General features: G+C 49.0%; 1 protein-coding gene across 2 annotated transcripts in view; it reads left to right on the forward strand.

The window, feature by feature from the left end:
* LOC147100438 (CMP-N-acetylneuraminate-beta-galactosamide-alpha-2,3-sialyltransferase 4-like) overlaps positions 1 to 20,201 on the forward strand; it is a 163,550-nt gene that overhangs the window by 138,998 nt on the left and 4,351 nt on the right. For both annotated transcript variants that reach the window (XM_085968162.1, XM_085968163.1), the window contains 5 exons: positions 4,193 to 4,253; positions 5,687 to 5,782; positions 7,114 to 7,303; positions 12,728 to 12,871; positions 16,508 to 16,657. In XM_085968162.1, coding sequence (XP_085824288.1) covers positions 4,193 to 4,253; positions 5,687 to 5,782; positions 7,114 to 7,303; positions 12,728 to 12,871; positions 16,508 to 16,657 — 641 coding nt within the window. The remainder of the gene's footprint in view (positions 1 to 4,192; positions 4,254 to 5,686; positions 5,783 to 7,113; positions 7,304 to 12,727; positions 12,872 to 16,507; positions 16,658 to 20,201) is intronic.

Here is a 20,201-nt window from a genome sequence, read left to right on the forward strand (position 1 = left end):
CGCGTGTTTACCTAGGCCTAGAAATTGGGTTGTGGGCTCGCCAGGGCTGTAGCGCCAGAAATTTTGCGCCAGCGTTAATGCGGCAGCGCCCGACGAAAATTCGGTTGCGCTGGCCCCAGAGGGTGGCGGGCACTAAAGGAGGGTTTTAGCGCCTGAAAACGGGCGTTGAATTGGGTTTCCCGGCGCTAATCCCCCGCTGCGGCACCCGATGCGGTGCGGCAGGCTGGGGAACTGCAGGCCTCCTCCTTCTGTTAAGGAGGAGCTGCCTGCAGCCGACAACTGTTCGGCGGATTCCCCCGACATCTGAGCCCGGCACCTCGGGGAAGTGCCGGGCTCGCAGCACACACTCATCAGGGCCGCGGGGGGGGTGATGCAGGAGTCCGGGAAGGGAGATGCGGGCAGGCGGCCGCCGGGAACGCGGCCGGCCGCCGCTCCACCTTTATGCGCCGGCGCAAAGGCGTGTAAGAACACTTTTCACATTCGTTAGTTGCGCCTGCCACGGGCGAGGCGGGCGCAACTGAATTTGGGCTTGGGGCCGGGTTACCGCGGCAACCGGGACGCTGCGCACACCGATGACGTCATCGGTGCCGGCGCAGCGCTACCGGCTAACGCCGATGGTAAGGCCCAAGTCAATTTGCAAAACGGCTATAAGTCCGGCGCAAGGCCCTCTAGCGCCACTAATTGGGCGCTAAGCCCACTCAATTTCTAGGCCCTAGTTTTTTTGATATGTTCCTTTACTGTGTCAGCAGCTTTGAAACCATATCTCTTCTGTGCGGCTTTTAACACACCCCAGTCATTTTTAGGGATAGGGTGAAATTATACTGAGTTGGGCCTTAGCTGTAGTGTGCTAAATTGAGCCCCGGATCTGGCACTGGCCTGAACCTTGTCAGTGGCCCAAACAGTGACCGTGGCACTGACCCCAGCGTTCACCATGGCACTGTCTGTGTTGTGCTGGAGTAGACCATGTTTATTAATGAAATATCTTTTTAAATTAACTTTTTTATTTCCTTCTTCAGATCAGTCTGACCAAACAGACAGGTTTCAAATTCAGCCTGAACTGTTGGGGTGAAAGTCTCCTCCATCAGCAGTCCAGCTTCTAGTGGGTGTGGGCCCTCAGTATAAAATCATCCCAGATTTCTCACTAATTGGTACTAGATTTGAAATCTCAGTCAGGCTGCTGGTCTGTGACAGAATGTCACACTGGTGCGGTAGGGGAGCTGTTTGCTCTGAGGCTGGAGCTGAAGCAGGTTGTCGGCGGAGAGAAGAGGGAGCTTTACTTTGGATGGGACCATGTTGTACCTGTCCCGGGAGTGCTTGGGACCGTGTTGTACCTGACCTGGGAGTGCTTGGGACCGTGTTGTACCTGACCCGGGAGTGCTTGGGACCGTGTTGTAGCTGACCTAGGAGTGCTTTCGACCATGTTGTACCTGACCCGGGAGTGCTTGGGACCGTGTTGTACCTGACCTGGGAGTGCTTGGGACCGTGTTGTACCTGACCCGGGAGTGCTTGGGACCGTATTGTACCTGACCCGGGAGTGCTTGGGACCGTGTTGTACCTGACCCGGGAGTGCTTGGGACTGTGTTGTACCTGACCCGGGAGTGCTTGGGACCGTGTTGTACCTGACCCGGGAGTGCTTGGGACCGTGTTGTACCTGACCCGGGAGTGCTTGGGACCGCGTTGTACCTGACCCGGGAGTGCTTGGGACCGTGTTGTACCTGACCCGGGAGTGCTTGGGACCGTGTTGTACCTGACCCGGGAGTGCTTGGGACCGTGTTGTACCTGACCCGGGAGTGCTTGGGACCGTGTTGTACCTGACCCGGGAGTGCTTGGGACCGTGTTGTACCTGACCCGGGAGTGCTTGGGACCGTGTTGTACCTGACCCGGGAGTGCTTGGGACCGTGTTGTAGCTGACCCGGGAGTGCTTAACTTGTTGCCTGAAAGGGAGAAGTGCTATCATCCCCGACCTTAACCGCAAAATTTCCAAAAAAAAGCAACTCGAAGTTCAATTGTCCAGCTGTGAGAACCATCCAGTAATGTGGAATGGGCTGCAGAGCACAGGTACAGCCTAGCTGATGTTGGCATGCCTTTATAGAATTACCTAACAGCCCCGAAAAATTTCCAAAGAATCAAATATATGCCCAGCATGATTTATGCTTTAAAAACCCGCGTCTTAACAATAAATCTGACGAGTTAAAGCCAATGGTTAGCGATGAATAGTCGGACAGTAAACTCAATTCATTGGGTAGCACTCTCGCCATAGTCATAGAATCATAGAGCACAGAAGGAGGCCCATCGTGCCTGTGCTGCCTCTTTGAAAGAGTTCTCCAATTAGCCCCACTACCCTGCTCTTTCCCCACAGTCTCCTTTTCCCTTTTGAAAGTTACAATTGAATCTGCTTCCACCGCCCTTTCAGGAAGTGCATTCCAGATCTTAACAACTCGCTGCGTTAAAAAAATTTCTCCTTATCCTCTCTGGTTCTTTTGCCAATTATCTTAAATCTGTGTCCTCTGGTTACTGACCCTACTGCCAGTGGAAACACTTTCTCCTTATTGGCTCTGTCTAAACCTTCATGCTTTTGTAAGGTTGTAAGACTTTGGGTAAGGATTTGTCACATGCAGTTATTTTCTGTTGTGGTTCCTACAGCATCGTTTTCTTTTTGACGGCAGATTCTTCTTAATGTTAATGTTCTCTCCCCTTCCTGCCCACTGAGGTTGCTGGCATAAATGTTTTTTTTATAGCACGGGCAAAATTTTACAAAAATTGCACGGCTGATGCTGAGCCTTCCCTGTTGGGAATTTGAGAGCACGATTTCATGAAATTACCTCACACCTTTTAACAGAATGGCCTAGAAATTCAGTTGGGCGCGCCAGCCGTTAGCGCCTTAGGAGGAGTAGATCTCGAGCGCTAGGCGCTTAGCGCCCGGGCGCAGCGCGATCTGCGCCTCGCCCCAATTTCAGTAGACATTTAGCGCCGGCGCAAAGTCTTAGCGCGCGCCCTGCTGCGCGCGCAGATCATGACGTCATTTCGTCATGCAACGCCCTTTGTGCGCCCGGAACCGGAACTTCACTCGCGCCGCCCCATTGTGCGCTGGGCGGCCCTAACGACTGTGAAGCGGAACGGTACACAGCCGAGGCGGGCCGCGGGGAGCGCAAATTAAAGGGCACTCCTGCAGTAGAAAAGGCAGCCGTTTTGCAACACTTTGTGAGAGACAAAGATGAAGGAGGAGGAGGAGGAAGAAGAGGAAGAGGAAGAGGAGGAGGACGACGACGAGGAGGAGGACGAGGACTGTAGCGGCCGCCCGATTGTCCCGCCCCACAAGTGGCTATAATGAATTTCTAGGCCAAAGACCCCTCGGGCCCTCCCAGGAGGATTGAGACGAGGTATTGTTGGCCTTCGAAAAGTCAGTACGTTGGTCAAGAAAACCAGTGTGATTGCTAACTACAGGAAACTCTTTTTTATTCGGCACCGGCGTGGTGCCGGTTTATCAAAAAGTCCGGATTACAGAGGTATAGTAAACGGTACGAGAGCCCCGTACACAGCAACAGATCCAGGCTTCCCTGTTGCTTAGCAACAAGTGCAGGAACCCCGGTTACACAGCCACAGATCCAGGAACGGCCACTAATATGAAGTAAAACTTACCTGAACCTACTCCTGAATTTTGCCGGTTAACAGAGGTTTCCGGTTATTTAGGTGCCGGTAAATCGAGAGTTTCCTGTAATTCCCCCTGAGCTGAAAAACGGAGCAGGGGCTGAAAAAGGAAGTGTTTCATGCAAAGGACTGTTGGAATTTGCATTACCACAAGAAGCTATTTCAGCCTAATTCATCAAGGGAGCTTGACTAAAACTCGAAGGAAAGTATTAAAGGGCGGTGGGGGGGGGGGCGGGGAAATGGATTCCAATCGATGGCTCTGGTATGGAGCTCGTGCTGATACGGACATGATGGGTAGAATAGCTTGGTTCGGGGCTGAAAAGCCAATGATCTGTGAAAATGTTTGCTTTCTAAAATAGCCTCCAGTAAACCATTCAAAACTGAGGAGAGGGGAGTGGACAGATTCAGAAGCCATCCACCCTCAACCCATACCATTTCTTTTCTGTGCCATTTAAAAATAAAATGGGTGTAACTCAGTCCGAGAAAGGACTAACCAATCTCTCCAAATGATTGTGTCATTGTGAACCTTTCGCTTTCCTTCCAGAACAATCTATTAACAGGATATTGGCCAGAATACGGTATGATATGCCTGAAAGTATAAACAGGTAAGCTCTTTATCAAGGAGGAGTGGTGATATCACAGAATCACAGAATCACAGAAACCCCACAGTGCAGATAGAGGCCATTTCGGCCCATCGAGCCTGCACCGACACATATCCCACCCGATCCCCGTAACCCCTACACCAACACATATCCCACCCTATCCCCGTAACCCCACGTATTTAATCCCCCTAACACTTAAGGGTCAATTTATCACAGCCAATCAACCTAACTCGCACATCTTTGGACTGTGGGAGGAAACCGGAGCACCCGGAGGAAACCCACGCGGAGAATGTGCAAACTCCACACAGACAGTCGCCCGAGGCCGGATTCGAACCCGGGTCCCTGGCGCTGTGAGGCAACAGTGCTAACCACTATGCCACCGTGCTGCCCTATGTTGTACATGACCATGTATGTAGTTCATAGAATCATAGAATAGTACAGCACAGAAAGAGGCCATTCGGCCCATCCAGTCTGCGCCAGCTCTTTCGAAGAGCAATTCAGTCAGTCCCACTACCCCCACTCTTTCTCCATATCTCTGCAGTTTTTTCTCCTTCAAGTATTTAGCCAATTTCCTTTTGAAGGCGACTATTGAATCTGTATCCACCACCTTATCAGGCAGCGCGTTCCAAATCCTAACCACTTGTTGCATAAAAAAGTGTATCCTCGTGTCGCCTCTGGTTCTTTTGCCAATCACCTTAAATCAGTGCCCTCTGGTTATCGACCCTACAGCTATTGGAAACAGTTTCTCTTTATTTACTCTATCTAAACCCTTCATGATTTTGAACACCTCTATCAAATCTCCTCTTAGCCTTCTCTGCTCTAAGGAGAACAACCCCAGCTTCTCCAGTCTATCCACGTAACTAATCCCTCATCCCTGGAACCATTCCAGTAAATCTCTTCTGCACCCTCTCCAAAGCCTTCACCTCCTTCCTAAAGTGCGGTGCCCAGAATTGGACTCAATACTCCAGCTGGGGCCGAACTAATGTTTTATATAGTTGAGACTCTGTGCCACAGTTGCTCACTTCAACTGCTATCATACCCAGTTTCAACTGGGCCTGGCCCTGTATTCAGTTCTGACAGACAATTCCACTCAGAAGTGACCTGTAGGAGATGGGGACGCCAGGTGCAGCAGCTCGTCATCAATGGAGCTAGAATTAGGACATATCTGTTTTAGGGACGAATTCTTTGCCACAGGAAATAGGTGAAGTGCAGACCATTGCACTCTTAAAGGGAAGAGCAAATAAACATTTAAAGCAGAGATACAGGTGAAAGGGGAAAGACCAAAGCAGTGGGATTAGTTTTGGATTGTGTTAGCACAGAGACAATGGGCCGAATGGCTGTCTTTTGCGCTGTAAACATCGACGGGTGGTTTTACTGTTTAGTCTTTGTACGGCGGAGCTCTTATTGTTCATTGAAGGCCTCTTATCTTTTGCCAGGTCGGCTTGTAAGAGATGCGTTATCATTGGCAATGGATACACCCTGAAAAACAGCTCCCTCGGAGAAACAGTCAACAAATACGATGTTGTCATTCGGTGAGTGATGTGCAACTCTTGTGTTTTTATCTGTTTTTGCTGGACATATTTTCTTCTCCCTCTCTCTTGGTCTTCATTCCCTGCATGATTGGAGAGGAGGACTACCTGCTCCTTGGCCGCTAATTGAGGCATGAGTGTGTCCCGGAACGGGCCTCTGCCCCCAGTCTTCTTTCTTTCCTCTCCTCTGAAGGAAGTCTCGATGCCTGCCTTTGATTCAAAAAGAACAACAACAACTTGCATTTATATAGCGCCTTAAACAAAGTTAAAACATGCCAAGGCGCTTCACAGGAGTGTTGCAATCAGACATAAATTGACACCGAGCCATGTAAGGAGATATTAGGACAGGTGACCAAAAGCTTGGTCAAAGAGGTAGGTTTTAAGGAGCTTCTTCAAGAAGGAGAGGGAGGTAGAGAGGTTTAGGGAGGGAATTCCAGAGCTTAGGGCCTTGGTAGCTGAAGGCACGGCCACCAATGGTGGAGTGAAGGAAACCGGGGATGTGCAAGAGGCCAGATTTGGTGGGATGCAGAGTTGTAGGGCTGCAGGAATTTACAGAGATCAGGAGGGGCGAGGCTATGGAGGCATTTGAACACGAGGATAAAAGTTTTGAATCGGAGGCGTTGCTGGACTGAGAGCCCATGTAGGTCAGCGAGCACAGGGGTGATGGGTGAACAGCTGAGGTAAGCTCCTTGCCACTGTGAAGAATAAAGAGCACGATCCATTTAGCTACCGACCCATGGCACAGCCAACACATTGACCCATGCAAGTGTGCAAGAACTAGCTGGCACTGCAGAGCCTTGCGTTAGATCACTGACAGCAGCGTTAAAGAGTGAGGGTTCACAAGTTCAACATTCCTGCTCGGGTGCGCGGTCGCGCAGTAATCTCAAAGGTCCCGCGCAGACCGTTCGCCAACTTTTCCATTGTAAATACCGTCCACGCGCTGAAATTTAAAGGGACCGTGCATTAAAAGGAGCAGACCGCGCAGAACAAAGCGCACCTTAGCGGGAACATTGCATGAGTGGTAAGTTCTCGGTCTTAAGTACGTGGTGCAGGGAAGGCACAAGGAGGAGGCTTGGTATCTGACTGCAGGGGAGGGGAGTGAGGGAAGGGGAGGGGACTGCCCCAGCGAGTTGTGGTTGAGCATTCACTAACTGGAGGATGCTTTCTCCCTGGACACTCGGGCACAGAGACACAAGTTCTGGGGGAAGGACCTGCAAGGAGAGAAATAGGGAAAGGGTAGCCTGAGGGTCGCATGCTTATGATAACAGAGGGCAACGTGTTGTGTGGAAGGTAGGAAGTGGGCTTATAAATTGTCCTCTGCTTCGTTTCTACAGAATAAACGATGCTCCAGTCCGAGGCTACGAGAAGGACGTCGGCAGCAAGACCACTCTGCGATTCTTTTATCCCGAGTCTGCGGCCGTGGAACCGGACATAGAAAACAACCCCAGCACACTGCTCGTCTTTTTACCTTTCAAGCAGGTGGATGCCCGCTGGCTGAGGGAGATCCTGTATAACGAGAGAAGAGTTGAGTGTGGACTATTGTTGTAGAAAGCCCCCAGCCGGCAGGATCCTGTCAGTTAACTGGATTTCCCCTGAGCTTAATGTATAATGAACCAGGGGAAACTGTGTCAGACAGTTTTAATAGGATAAGGCAGGATCTGGCCAAAATGGACTGGGATCAGCTACTTGTAGGAAAATCCGCATCGGAGCAATGGGAGGCTTTCAGAAGGGAGATTGAGATCATACAATGGCAACATGTTCCCGTAAAGGTCAAGGGTGGTTCCAAAAACCACAGGGAACCTTGGATGTCAGGGGATATACGAGAATGGATTCGCAAAAAAAGGAGGGCTTTTGGCAGATACAAAAGGCTAAAGACGGAGGAAGCCCTAGAGGAGTACAAAAAGTGCAGGGGGATACTTAAAAAAGAAATTAGGAGATCAAGGAGGGGCCATGAAATAACACTGGCGAGCAAAATAAAGGAAAATCCTAAGATGTTTTATAAGTATATTAAGGGTAAGAGGATAACTAGGGAAAAAATAGGGCCCATTAGGGACAAAAGTGGCAATCCGTGTGTGGAGCCGGAAGATGTAGGAGGGGTTCTAAATGAATTTTTTGCATCTGTTTTCACTATGGAGGAGGACGATGTAGACATAGAAATAGGGCGGGGGGACTGTGATATGCTCGAACATATTAACATCGAGAGGGAGGAGGTATTGGCGGTTTTAGCAGGCCTAAAAATGGATAAATCCCCAGGCCCGGATGAAATGTATCCCAGGTTGCTGTGTGAGGCAAAGGAAGAGATTGCGGGGGCTCTAACACATATATTCAGGACCTCTCTGGCCACAGGGGATGTGCCAGAGGACTGGAGAACCGCTAATGTAGTACCATTATTCAAGAAGGGAAGTAGGGAAAAACCGGGGAACTACAGGCTAGTGAGCCTAACATCAGTGGTAGGAAAATTATTGGAAAAAATTCTGAGGGACAAAATTAGTCTCCACTTGGAGAGACAAGGATTAATCAGGGATAGTCAACATGGCTTTGTCAAGGGAAGATCATGTCTGACTAATTTGATTGAATTTTTTGAGGGGGTGACTAGGTGTGTGGATGAGGGTAACGCAGTGGATGTGGTATACATGGATTTCAGTAAGGCCTTCGATAAAGTCCCGCACAAGAGACTGGTCAAGAAGGTAAGAGCCCATGGAATCCAGGGTGCCTTGGCACATTGGATACAAAACTGGCTTAGTGGCAGAAGGCAGAGGGTGATGGTCGAAGGTTGTTTTTGTGACTGGAAGCCTGTGGCCAGTGGGGTGCCACAGGGATCGGTGCTGGGTCCCTTGCTGTTTGTGGTCTACATTAATGACTTGGATATGAATGTAAAAGGTATGATCAGTAAGTTCGCGGATGATACAAAAATTGGTAGGGTGGTAAATAGCGAGGAGGGTAGCCTCAGTCTGCAGGACGATATAGATGGGTTGGTCAGATGGGCGGAACAGTGGCAAATGGAATTTAACCCGGAAAAGTGCGAGGTGATGCACTTTGGGGGGACTAACAAGGCAAGGGAATACACAATGAATGGAAAGACCCTAGGCAAGACGAAGGGTCAGAGGGATCTGGGTGTGCAAGTACACAGATCCCTGAAGGCGGCGGAACAGGTGGATAAGGTGGTAAAAAAGGCATATGGGATACTTGCCTTCATTAGCCGAGGCATAGAATATAAGAGCAAGGAGGTTATGATGGAGCTGTATAAAACACTGGTTAGGCCACAGCTGGAATACTGTGTGCAGTTCTGGTCGCCACACTACAGGAAGGATGTGATCACGTTAGAGAGGGTGCAGAGGAGATTCACCAGGATGTTACCAGGGCTGGAGCGCTTCAGCTATGAAGAAAGACTGGGCAGATTGGGTTTGTTTTCCTTGGAGCAGAGGAGGCTGAGGGGGGACATGATTGAGGTGTATAAAATTATGAGGGGCATAGATAGGATGGATACTGAAGAGCTTTTTCCCTTAGTGGAGGGGTCAATAACTAGGGGGCATAGATTCAAGGTAAAGGGCGGGAGGTTTAGAGGGGATTTGAGAAAGAACTTTTTCACCCAGAGGGTGGTTGGAATCTGGAACTCACTGCCTGAAAGGGTTGTGGAGGCAGGAACCCTCACAACATTTAAGAAGCATTTGGATGAGCACTTGAAATGCCATAACATACAAGGCTACAGACCAAATGCTGGAATATGGGATTAGATTAGACAGGGCTTGATGGCCGGCGCGGACACAATGGGCCGAAGGGCCTCTATCCGTGCTGTATTACTCTATGACTCTATGACATGAACTAAGTGGCAGAGGTTTGCTCCTCAAAGCTTTGTGTCACTGGTATTGGTTTGTGCCAAGATTCAAAATGGCTTCCTGATGGACTGATTTCAAACATTGCATGAAATGCTTCCATTGAATTTCCCTTGCTGACGGGGCAGATCATTGGCTTACTTGCTTGACTCCCCCCTGCCATGGTTGTCCTGCCATGGTTGTCCTGCCTTGGTTGTCTTGGCTTTTCAGCTCCCAAGATTGGAAACCACGATTCTCAAAAGGCTGAGAAAGAAGTGCTCTGATTGGTCAGACTGAGGGCACCAGTTAGAGTCATAGATAGAGTCATAGGGCTAGAAATTCAGTAGGCTTTGCACCCAGTTTTCGCCCAAAGAGGGCTTTTGTGCCACTTGCTGAGATTGCGCCGATATTCAGTGCTGCGGTAATGGCGGCGTTAGCCAGTAGCACTGCGCCGCCACCGATGACATCATCGGTGTGCGCAGTGCCCCGCTACCGCCCCGCTACCGGCCCGACCGCCATACTTAGTTGCGGCCGCCTCTTCCGCAGCGGCCGCAAACAGCGATCTGAAAACGGGGCCGTCCTGCAGCCTTAGTGGGGCGAGTTAAGGCGGAGGCCGCCTGCCCGCACCTCCTTCCCCGGCCTCCTCCACCACCCCCCCCCCCCCCCCGCGGCATTGCCGGCTGTTTTCCGGGAGCCCGGCACTTCTCCGTGGTGCCGGGCTCATTTGCCGGCATTAGCGAGCGGCGATCTCGCTGTTGCACGCACCTCCCCCTTAAGAGAGGGAGGATGGCCTGCAGTACCGCAGCCTGCCGCTCCGCAGCGGGTGGCGCTGCGGCACCTAGCGTGCCGAAATTCAGTTTCAGCGCCCTAAGCGGGGGCGGCCACACCCTTGAATAGCGGCCAGCTTCGACTTGGGGCGCTGAAACTGAATTTCTGGCGGGCGCAAGTGGCTCCGCGCGCAGCGGTAACTTCTGGGCGCAAGCGAGCTGGTGGGCCCAAACTGAATTTCTAGCCCATAGAGTTATACAGCACAGAAAGAGGCCCTTCGGCCCATCGTGTCCGCACCAGCCATCAAGCCCTGTCTATTCTAATCCCATTTTCCAGCACTTGGTCCGTAGCCTTGTATGCTATGGCGTTTCAAGTGCTCATCTAAATGCTTCTTGAATGTTGTGAGGGTTCCTGCCTCTACCACCCTTTCAGGCAGTGAGTTTCAGATTCCAACCACCCCCTGGGTGAAAAGTTTTTCCTCAAATCCCCTCTAAACCTCCTGCCCCTTACCTTGAAACTATGCCCCCTGGTTATTGACCCCTCTACTAAGGGGAAAAGTTCCTTTCTATCTACCCTATCTATGCCCCTCATAATTTTGTACACCTCAGTCAGCCTCCTCTGCTCTAAGGAAAACAACCCCAGCCTGTCCAGTCTCTCTTCATAGCTGAAGCGCTCCAGCCCAGGTAACATCCTGGTGAATCTCCTCTGCACCCTCTCCAATGCAATCACATCCTCCCTATAGTGTGGCGACCAGAACTGCACACAGTATTCCAGCTGTGGCCTGTTGGGATCAATGTTGGGATCAATGATGTCCACTCTGGGAGTGCATTTGGATGGTGCCTTCACTCCCTGGTGCTTCACTCCAAGTCAGCCTGGTGCTGGTCATTACTGATTGGTGCTGACTGTTGCCGGCCATGCAGCAGTACAATTTTCAATGGCACCATCTGTGGTCTTGATGCCAACCAGCACGAAGCCACCAAGATGCCAAAGATGCACTGGTTGGCCAGCGGCTGGTGCCAGAGCTCTTTGGCAATTTCCAGTGCACTTTGATGACTTGTAATCGACTGTAACCCAAGTGGAGTCGGTCAGTCATGATCGAGCTAACCTGGGTTGATCCTAACACCAGAAGGGGAGGGTCAGCATAATCCACTTCTCTCGGTCTGCTTTAGTTAGAATAATAGAATAGTACAGCACAGAAGGAGGCCATTCGGCCCATCGAGTGCGCTGGCTCTTTTGAAGACCAAATCAGTTAGTCCCACTCCTCCACTCTTTCCCCATATTCCTGCAATTTTTTCTTCAAATATTTATCCAATTCCCTTTTGACGGCTACTATTTATTGAATCTGTATCCACCACCTTATCAGGCAGTGCATTCCAAATCCTGACCACTTGTTGCTTAAAAAAGTTTTTCCTCACCTTGTCTCTGGTTGTTTTGCCAATCATCTTAAATCTGTGCCCTCCAGTTATCGACCCTTCAGCCGTTGAGTCACTGTTTCCATTAGTCTTGGAGTTCTGCAGAATTGCACTGTGGACTGATGCAGTTCCCTCGGGCACCCGTGCATGGCCTACACTCCCCCCGCATTTCTCTTGAGCTTCTGAGCCTATTCCGGCTGCAGTGGGGGTGGGAGAGTCACCCGAGGGCTGATCAGTTCCCTGCGGTTCCTCTGGGCAGCATTAGTGGAGGGGCTCAGGGACAGTCCAGTTGCTCCATGTTCTCCTGGCTGTGCTCAGCCTTGGCTTGGGGCAAACCAGAGGACCGGGGAGAACCGAGTGACAGCTCTCCACTAACGATGAGTTGCTGATGTTTACTCCCTCTCCTCTTTTCCACCCCACCCCCACAACTAAATCAGCGGGTTGGGGGAGAGAAGATGCACAGTCATTTTTCCTTTTGAAGAACGATAATGCAAGTGCAAAGGGCATGTGGAAAGGCCCAACGTGGGTGGTTACTGAAAGATGACACCATTTCCACAAAATTCTAGTTAATATAAAGAGCATCTGCAATGGAGATAGATCGGCAACTTATTTCCCACTCATTCAATAAATGGGACTGTCCCCAACTTTGTTAGGTAAGGGTATTAAGGGATATGGAACCAAGGCAGCTAAATGGAGATAAGATACAGATCAGCCATGATCTAATTGAATGGCGGAACAGGCTCGAGCGGCTGAATGGCCCACTCTTGTTGCTCCTACTTAGTGGGCTCATGGACACTTCTGTCCTTGTGGCTCTACACATGCATGGAAGGCCCTTGAGAAGTCCTGGCTGACTAACTTCCACTTCATTAACTCATCGGACAGTTGAGTATTAAAGAGCTGGTGACTATTGCAGATTCAACTCTTTGCTCTAAACTAGTGCTATCTTTTTGTTCCAGTTTAGGAAAGGATTCTGGAAGCCTCCGCCCTTGATCTGGGAAGCAAATCCTTCTAATATCCGGATCCTCAACCCTTATTACATACACCAAGCTGCTACCAAATTACTGAAAATCCCACTGAAGTTGCCTCCCAAGTCCAAGCAGGTAAGAACGTCGATTTGCGATTTATGAGTTAAAAGTGCTGTTCATTGGACCGGTGAAACTCTGAGTTGAGGTCGTTGCCTTTTAGCTTCTGGCAGCTGGGTTAGCGCAAAGAATTGCACAGAATTCACAACACGGAAGTGGGGCGTTTGGCCCAGTCAGTCATTGTTGGTGTTTACCCTCCACCTGGGCAATGGACTCTGTCACCTGGGGTTGAACCTATTACATAAGAACATAAGAACATAAGAAATAGGAGCAGGAGTAGGCCAATCGGCCCCTCGAGCCTGCTCCGCCATTCAATAAGATCATGGCTGATCTGATCCTAACCGCCAATCCACTATCACAGAACCATCTCCTGAATCTAACAGAATTAGACACACGAAATAGGAGCAGGATCAGGCTACACGGCCCCTGGGCCCGCTCCGCTACCCACAGGGCCATGACCGATCCGAACCTAGACTCATGTCCAAATTCCTGCCCGCTCCCCGTAACCCTTAATTCCCTTTACTTCTAGAAAACTGTCTATTTCTGTTTTAAATTTATGTAATGATGTAGCTTCTACAGCTTTTTGGGGCAGCATATTCCATGGACCTACCACCCTCTGAGTGAAGTAGTTCCTCCTCATCTCAGTTTTGAAAGAGCAGCCCCTTATTCTAAGACTATGCCCCCTAGTTCTAGTTTCACCCATCATCGGGAACATCCTCCCCGCATCCACCCGATCCAACCCCTTCACAATCTTATATGTTTCAATAAGATCGCCTCTCATTCTTCTGAACTCCAATGAGTAGAGTCCCAATCTACTCAACCTCTCCTCATATGTCCATCCCCTCATCCCCGGGATTAACCGAGTGAACCTTTTGTACTGACTCGAGAGCAAGTATGTCTTTTCTTAAGTATGGACACCAAAACTGTATGCAGTATTCCAGGTGCGGTCTCACCAATACCTTGTACAACTGAAGCAATACCTCCCTATTTTTATATTCTATCCCCCTAGCAATGAAAGCCAACATTCCATTGGCCTTCTTAATCACTTGCTGCACCTGCATACTAACCTTTTGAGTTTCGTGCACCAGGACCCCCAGATCCCTTTGTACTTCAGTACTTTCCAGTTTCTTGCCATTAAGATGATAACTTGCTCTACGATTTTTCCTGCCAAAGTGCATAACCTCACACTTTCCAGTATTGTATTCCATCTGCCAAATCTCTGCCCACTTACTTAGCCTGTCTATGTCCCCTTGCAGGTTTTTTATGTCCTCCTCACTCACTACTTTTCCTCCCATCTTAGTATCATCTGCAAACTTTGATATGTTACACTCGGTCCCCTCCTCCAAATCGTTAATATAGATTGTAAAGAGTTGGGGACCCAGCACTGACCCCTGCGGAACACCACTAGTTACTGATTGCCAGTCTGAGAATGAACCATTTATCCCAACTCTCTGCCTTCTGTTAGATAGCCAATCCTCTATCCATGCCTATTCTGGGAGGTGAGATGAAAGTCTGCTTTCTCTCTAGCTCTGGAATTCCCTCACTAAACCTCTCCACCTCTCCTCCTCTTAAGTCGCTCCTTAGAACCTACCTCTTTAAACAAGCTTTTGGTCACCTGTCCTTATGTGGCTCGGTGTCAAATTTTGTCCGACAGCACTCCTGTGAAGCGCCTTGGGATGTTTTGCTGTGTTAAAGGTGCTATATAAATGCACGTTGTTGTTGGTTGTGACTGAGTTCAGACAGTCTAGCTAGTCAGTGTGGGTCCACAACGCAACCCTCCTCCCTCCGCCCCCCCCCCCCCCAACCTTTAACGGCATTAAATTGGCACTTTCTTTCGGAGAGGCCATAAGATTGGCTGGTGTGGGAAATGGCAATATCAAAATGATGATGTAAGTTAGGGGGCTGCTCTTTTGGGAAAGAGGCATTGTGGAGGAAGAATATAGGGAGCTTTTCTCTGTCGTTGGGAGTGTTCATTGCTGACACTGGATGAGTTCCATTCTCCCACCTCCCCAGCCTCGATAGCTCCAACAACCATTAACCAGTTTTTTTCTGTACTGAGAAAGTGATTTTTCTGTGATAATTAAGCTGTGTTTTTGTGTGTTCATTCCTTCCCTGCACTTAATATAATCCGGATCATTCCCGAGTCAGCTGCAAACCGGTGTTGCCAGGGCTCCTCCCTCAAGCTGTCTCCTTTCCACACAGCTGGAAATAGGTTCCACGTCCAGCAACACTGAGGCAGTGTTGAAAAACGTCACGTTACCTATTAATGTAACATGCCTCATGTTGTGTCACTACGGAGACCATGTTTGTCTTGTAAGGTAAGGGTTAAGGCACCAGTGCCGGCATTAGACATGTAACAGAGTGGAGTCGCTGTTTATTCAGGGTAAGGGTCACTCACATTGTAACTGTACAGAGTCACTGTTTATTCAGGGTAAGGGTCACTCACTGTGTAACTGTACAGAGTCACTGTTTATTCAGGGTAAGAGTCACTCACTGTGTAACTGTACAGAGTCACTGTTTATTCAGGGTAAGAGTCACTCACTGTAACTGTACAGAGTCACTGTTTATTCAGGGTAAGGGTCACTCACTGTAACTGTACAGAGTCACTGTTTATTCAGGGTAAGGGTCACTCACTGTAACTGTACAGAGTCACTGTTTATTCAGGGTAAGGGTCACTCACTGTGTAACTGTACAGAGTCACTGTTTATTCAGGGTAAGGGTCACTCACTGTGTAACTGTACAGAGTCACTGTTTATTCAGGGTAAGAGTCACTCACTGTAACTGTACAGAGTCACTGTTTATTCAGGGTAAGGGTCACTCACTGTAACTGTACAGAGTCACTGTTTATTCAGGGTAAGGGTCACTCACTGTGTAACTGTACAGAGTCACTGTTTATTCAGGGTAAGGATCACTCACCGTGTAACTGTACAGAGTCACTGTTCATTCAGAATTACATTGAATGTACAGCACAGAAACAGGACATTCGACCCAACTGGTCTGCGCCGGTGTTTATGCTCCACACGAGCCTCCTTCCACCCTATTTTATCCAACCCTAACTGCTAATCCTTCTATTCCTTCCTCCCTCATGTACTTATCTCGCTTCCCCTTGAATGCATCTATGCTATTTGCCTCAACCACTCCCTGTGGTAGCGAGTTCCACATTCTCACCACTCTCTGGGTAAAGAGGTTTCTCCTCAATTCCCTTTTGGATTTATTAGTGACTATCTTATGTTTATGGTCCATAGTTTTGGACTCTCCACAAATGGAAGCATCTTCTCTATGCCTACCACACAATATCCCATCATAATTTTAAAGACTTCTCGCTGTAACTGTTTATTCAGCAGGGTAAGGGTCACTCACTGTAACTGTACAGAGTCGCTGTTTATTCAGGGTAAGGGTTACTCACTGTAACTGTACAGAGTCACTGTTTATTCAGGGTAAGAGTTACTCACTGTGGAACTTTAGGCTTCCAGTTTGTTCAGCAAGTTATTTTACTTTATTATCTCTGGTCTGTTGCCCACAGCTGTGTGTATATATTGCTGCGGGGTTATTGTGCCTGTGATAATTGGGGCTGACTATAGTGGCAGCATTTCTGTTGCTAATCAACCACAGGATCTCGACCTCTCACTTTAATGTCTCTTTCTGTATCCACAGAAACCCGTGCACCCCACCACTGGGTTTTTAGCCATCACCGTGGCCCTGAACTATTGCGATGAGGTCCATGTTGCTGGTTTTGGTTATCCACGAAGTCAACAAAATACTCCCATTCACTACTACGGCAAAACTACCATGAAAGAAATGTCTGTAAGTATCTGATGGTTCTAAATTCTATCTTCAGGCTTCCAACTGTCCGTTGTATATCTCTGACATGCTGCACGTCCATTTATAAAATGGCCTGGAGTATTCTGTCAGTCAGGTTTGAAATCCGAGGGTGCTGGTGCAGAGGTCTCTCGGTAAGGTCAGTTTATTCAGTCTGAATCCTGCCCCCACTGGCCAGCGTCACAGTACTCGGGATGTACTGTCCGATTCGCCCACCTTATGCGAGGGGATGTTTGCCGAGGGCCAAGGGGTTGGGGTTGGGGGGTGAGGGGTGCTAGTGGGGCGTGATGGCACAGCACTGTGAAAGTTTGACGTGCGAATAAAGGTGCCAGCTGCATCTCAGTAGTAGCACTCTCACCTCTGAATCATAAGGTTCAAGCCTCACTCCAGGGACTTGAGCATGAAATCTAGTCTTCCAAATGAGACGTTAATCCAAGGCCACTTCTGCCTTCTCAAGCGGATATAAAAGCTCCCATGGCACTATTTCGAAGAACAAAAGTAGAGAAGTTATGCTGAACCTTTATAAAGCGCTGGTTAGGCCACAACTGGAATATTGCATCCAGTTCTGGTCACCACACTTTAGGAAGGATGTGAAGGCCCTTGAGAGGGTGCAGAGGAGATTTACCAGAATGGTTCCGGGATGGGGGATCTTAGCTACAAGGACTGGTTGGAGAAGCTGGATTTGTTTTCATTAGAGCAAAGGAGGTTGCAGGGTGATTTGATAGAGGTGTACAAGATTACGATGGGTTTGGATAGGCTAGACGGGGAAAGGCTGTTCCCACTAGTTGAAGATACAAGGACTAGGGGACACAGATTTAAGGTTTTTGGCAAGAGATACAGGGGGGATGTGAGGAAAAACTTTTTTACGCAGCAAGTGGTGAGGACCCGGAACTCGCTGCCGACGGACGTGGTGGAAGCGGAGACACTCAATGTTTTCAAGGGGAGACTGGATAGGCACTTGAGGGAAATAAACTTGCAGGGCTACAGGGATAGAGCGGGGGAATGGGACTGACTGATTGCTCTACAGAGAGCCGGCACAGACTCGATGGGCCAAATGGCCTCCTTCTGTGCCGCCTTGACTCTATAAGAGCAAGGCATATCTCTCCGGTGTCCTGACCAATATTTATCCCTCAACCAGATTATCTGGTCATTATCATATTGCTGTTTGTGGGACCTTGCTGTGCGCACATTGGCTGCCGCGTTTCCTACATTACAACAGCGACTACACTCCAAAAGTACTTCATTGACCGTGAAGCGCTTTGGGACGTCCTGAGGTTGTGAAAGGCATGATATAAATACAAGTCTTTCTTTTTCTCTTCTTTAATAGAATGGTTCCTGTCTCGCCAAGGTACACAACACACAGACCGGCTGCAGTGTAGAGGGGACAAGCTGAGGTTCATGTACACTGCAGGTTGTGGGACCAGCAGTGTGAGGGACAGGCCCTACAATGTTTCGGAGAGGGATGGGTGCACAGAACCCCCCTTTCCTTTCTGATTGGTCCGTGCTAGACATGTGGTAGTATCGGTCATGTGCTTGGTAGCGCCCAATCAGATTGCAAAATGTCATAGAGTTCCCAGCCAATCTCTACAGTCAGTCAAAGAAACATAAGAACATAACAAGAATTATGAGCAGGAGTAGGCCATATGGCCCCTCGAGCCTGCTCCACCAATCAATAAGGTCATGGCTGATCTTTGACCTCATCTCCACTTTCCCGCCCGATCACCATATCCCTTGATTGGCCTAGAGTCCAGAAACCTATCGATCTCAGCCTTGAATATGCTCAACGATTCAGCATCCACAGCCCTCTGGGGTAGAGAATTCCAAAGATTCACAACCCTTTGAGTGAAGAAATTCCTCCTCATCTCAGTCTTAAATGGCCGACCCCTTATCCTGAGACTATGCCCCCTAGTTCTAGACTCTCCAACCCGGGGGAAACAATCTCTTAGCATCTACCCTGTCAATCCCCCTCTATATCTTATCTGTTTCAATGAGATCACCTCTCATTCTTCTAAACTCCAAAGTATAGGCCCAATCTACTCAATCTATCCTCATAGGTCAACCCTCTCATCCCAGGGATCAATCTAGCGAACCTTCGTTGCACCGCCTCTAAGGAAAGTATATCCTTCCTCAGATAAGGAGACTAAAACTGTGCACAGTACTCCAGGTGTGGTCTCACCAAAGCCCTGTACAATTGTAGTAAGACTTCCTTACTCTTGTTCTCCAACCCCCTTGCAATAAAGGCCAACATGCCATTTGCCTTCCTAATTGCTTGCTGTACCTGCATGCTAACTCTCTCTGTTTCCTGTACAAGGACATCTAAATCTCTCTGAACACCAGCATTTAATAGTTTCTCATCATTTAAAAAATATTCTGTTTTTCTATTCTTTCTACCAAATTGAATAACCTCACATTTCCCCACATTATACTCCATCTGCCACCTTATTGTTCACTCACTTAGTTTATCTATATCCCTTTGCAGGCTCTTTGTGTCCTCCTCACAGCTTACTTTCCCACCTAGCTTTGTATCATCAGCAAACTTGGATACATTACACTCGGTCCCTTCATCTAGGTCATTAATATAGATTGTAAATAGCTGAGGCCCCAACACTGATCCTTGAGGCACTCCACTAGTTACAGCCTGCCAACCGGAAAATGACCCATCTATCCCTACTCTCTGTTTTCTGTCCGTTAACCAATCCTCTATCCATGCTAATATATTACCCTCAACCTTGAGTCCCTATCTTTTATAGCAACCTTTTATGTGTCACCTTGTCGAATGCATTTTGGAAATCCAAATATACTACATCCACTGGTTCCGCTTTATCTACCCTGCTAGTTACATCCTCAAAAAACATAGAAACATAGACAAATAGGAGCAGGAGTAGGCCATTCGGCCCTTCGAGCCTACTCCGCCATTCAATATGGTCATGGCTGATCCTCTATCTCAATACAGGTAGACTATCCTTTATCCGAAAACCTCGGGACCAGCCGTGTTTCGGTTTTCGGAAAATTTCGGATTTCGGAAGGTGGGGCGGGGGGGTCGGCGGGGGTCGGGGTCGGCGGGGGTCCGCGGGGGGGTCGGCGTCGGCGGGGGGGTCCGCAGGGGGGGTCGGCGGGGGCCCGCGGGGGGGTCCGCAGTCGTGGCTTGTCCGTCGCTGCTAGCCTGGAATGCAATGAAGTTCCGCATTTCCACCAACAGGTCGTCGTGCTCGGTCGGAACAGGGGCTGGCACTGCCGCGGGCTCAGAGCTCTCGTTGCTTTCGAGCCTTTGGAAGAGAGTCAGGTGGTTCCGCGGGGGGGTCGGCGGGGGGTTGTGTGCACGACTTCACAACATTATAAGCTTCTTATTTTAATCTAATACTATCCTTAACTTCTTTAGTTAGCCATGGATGGATCACTTTTCCCATGGAGTTTTTATTTCTCAATGGAATGCATATTCATTGAGAATTGGAATATTTCTTTAAATGTCTGCCACTGTTTATCTACCATCATACCTTTTACTCTAATTTCCCAATCTACCTTAGCCAAC

Source organism: Somniosus microcephalus, chromosome 26 (assembly GCF_052327205.1).
Source record: "Somniosus microcephalus isolate GS21.2 chromosome 26, FLI_Smic_1.0, whole genome shotgun sequence".
Lineage (NCBI taxonomy): Eukaryota > Metazoa > Chordata > Chondrichthyes > Squaliformes > Somniosidae > Somniosus > Somniosus microcephalus.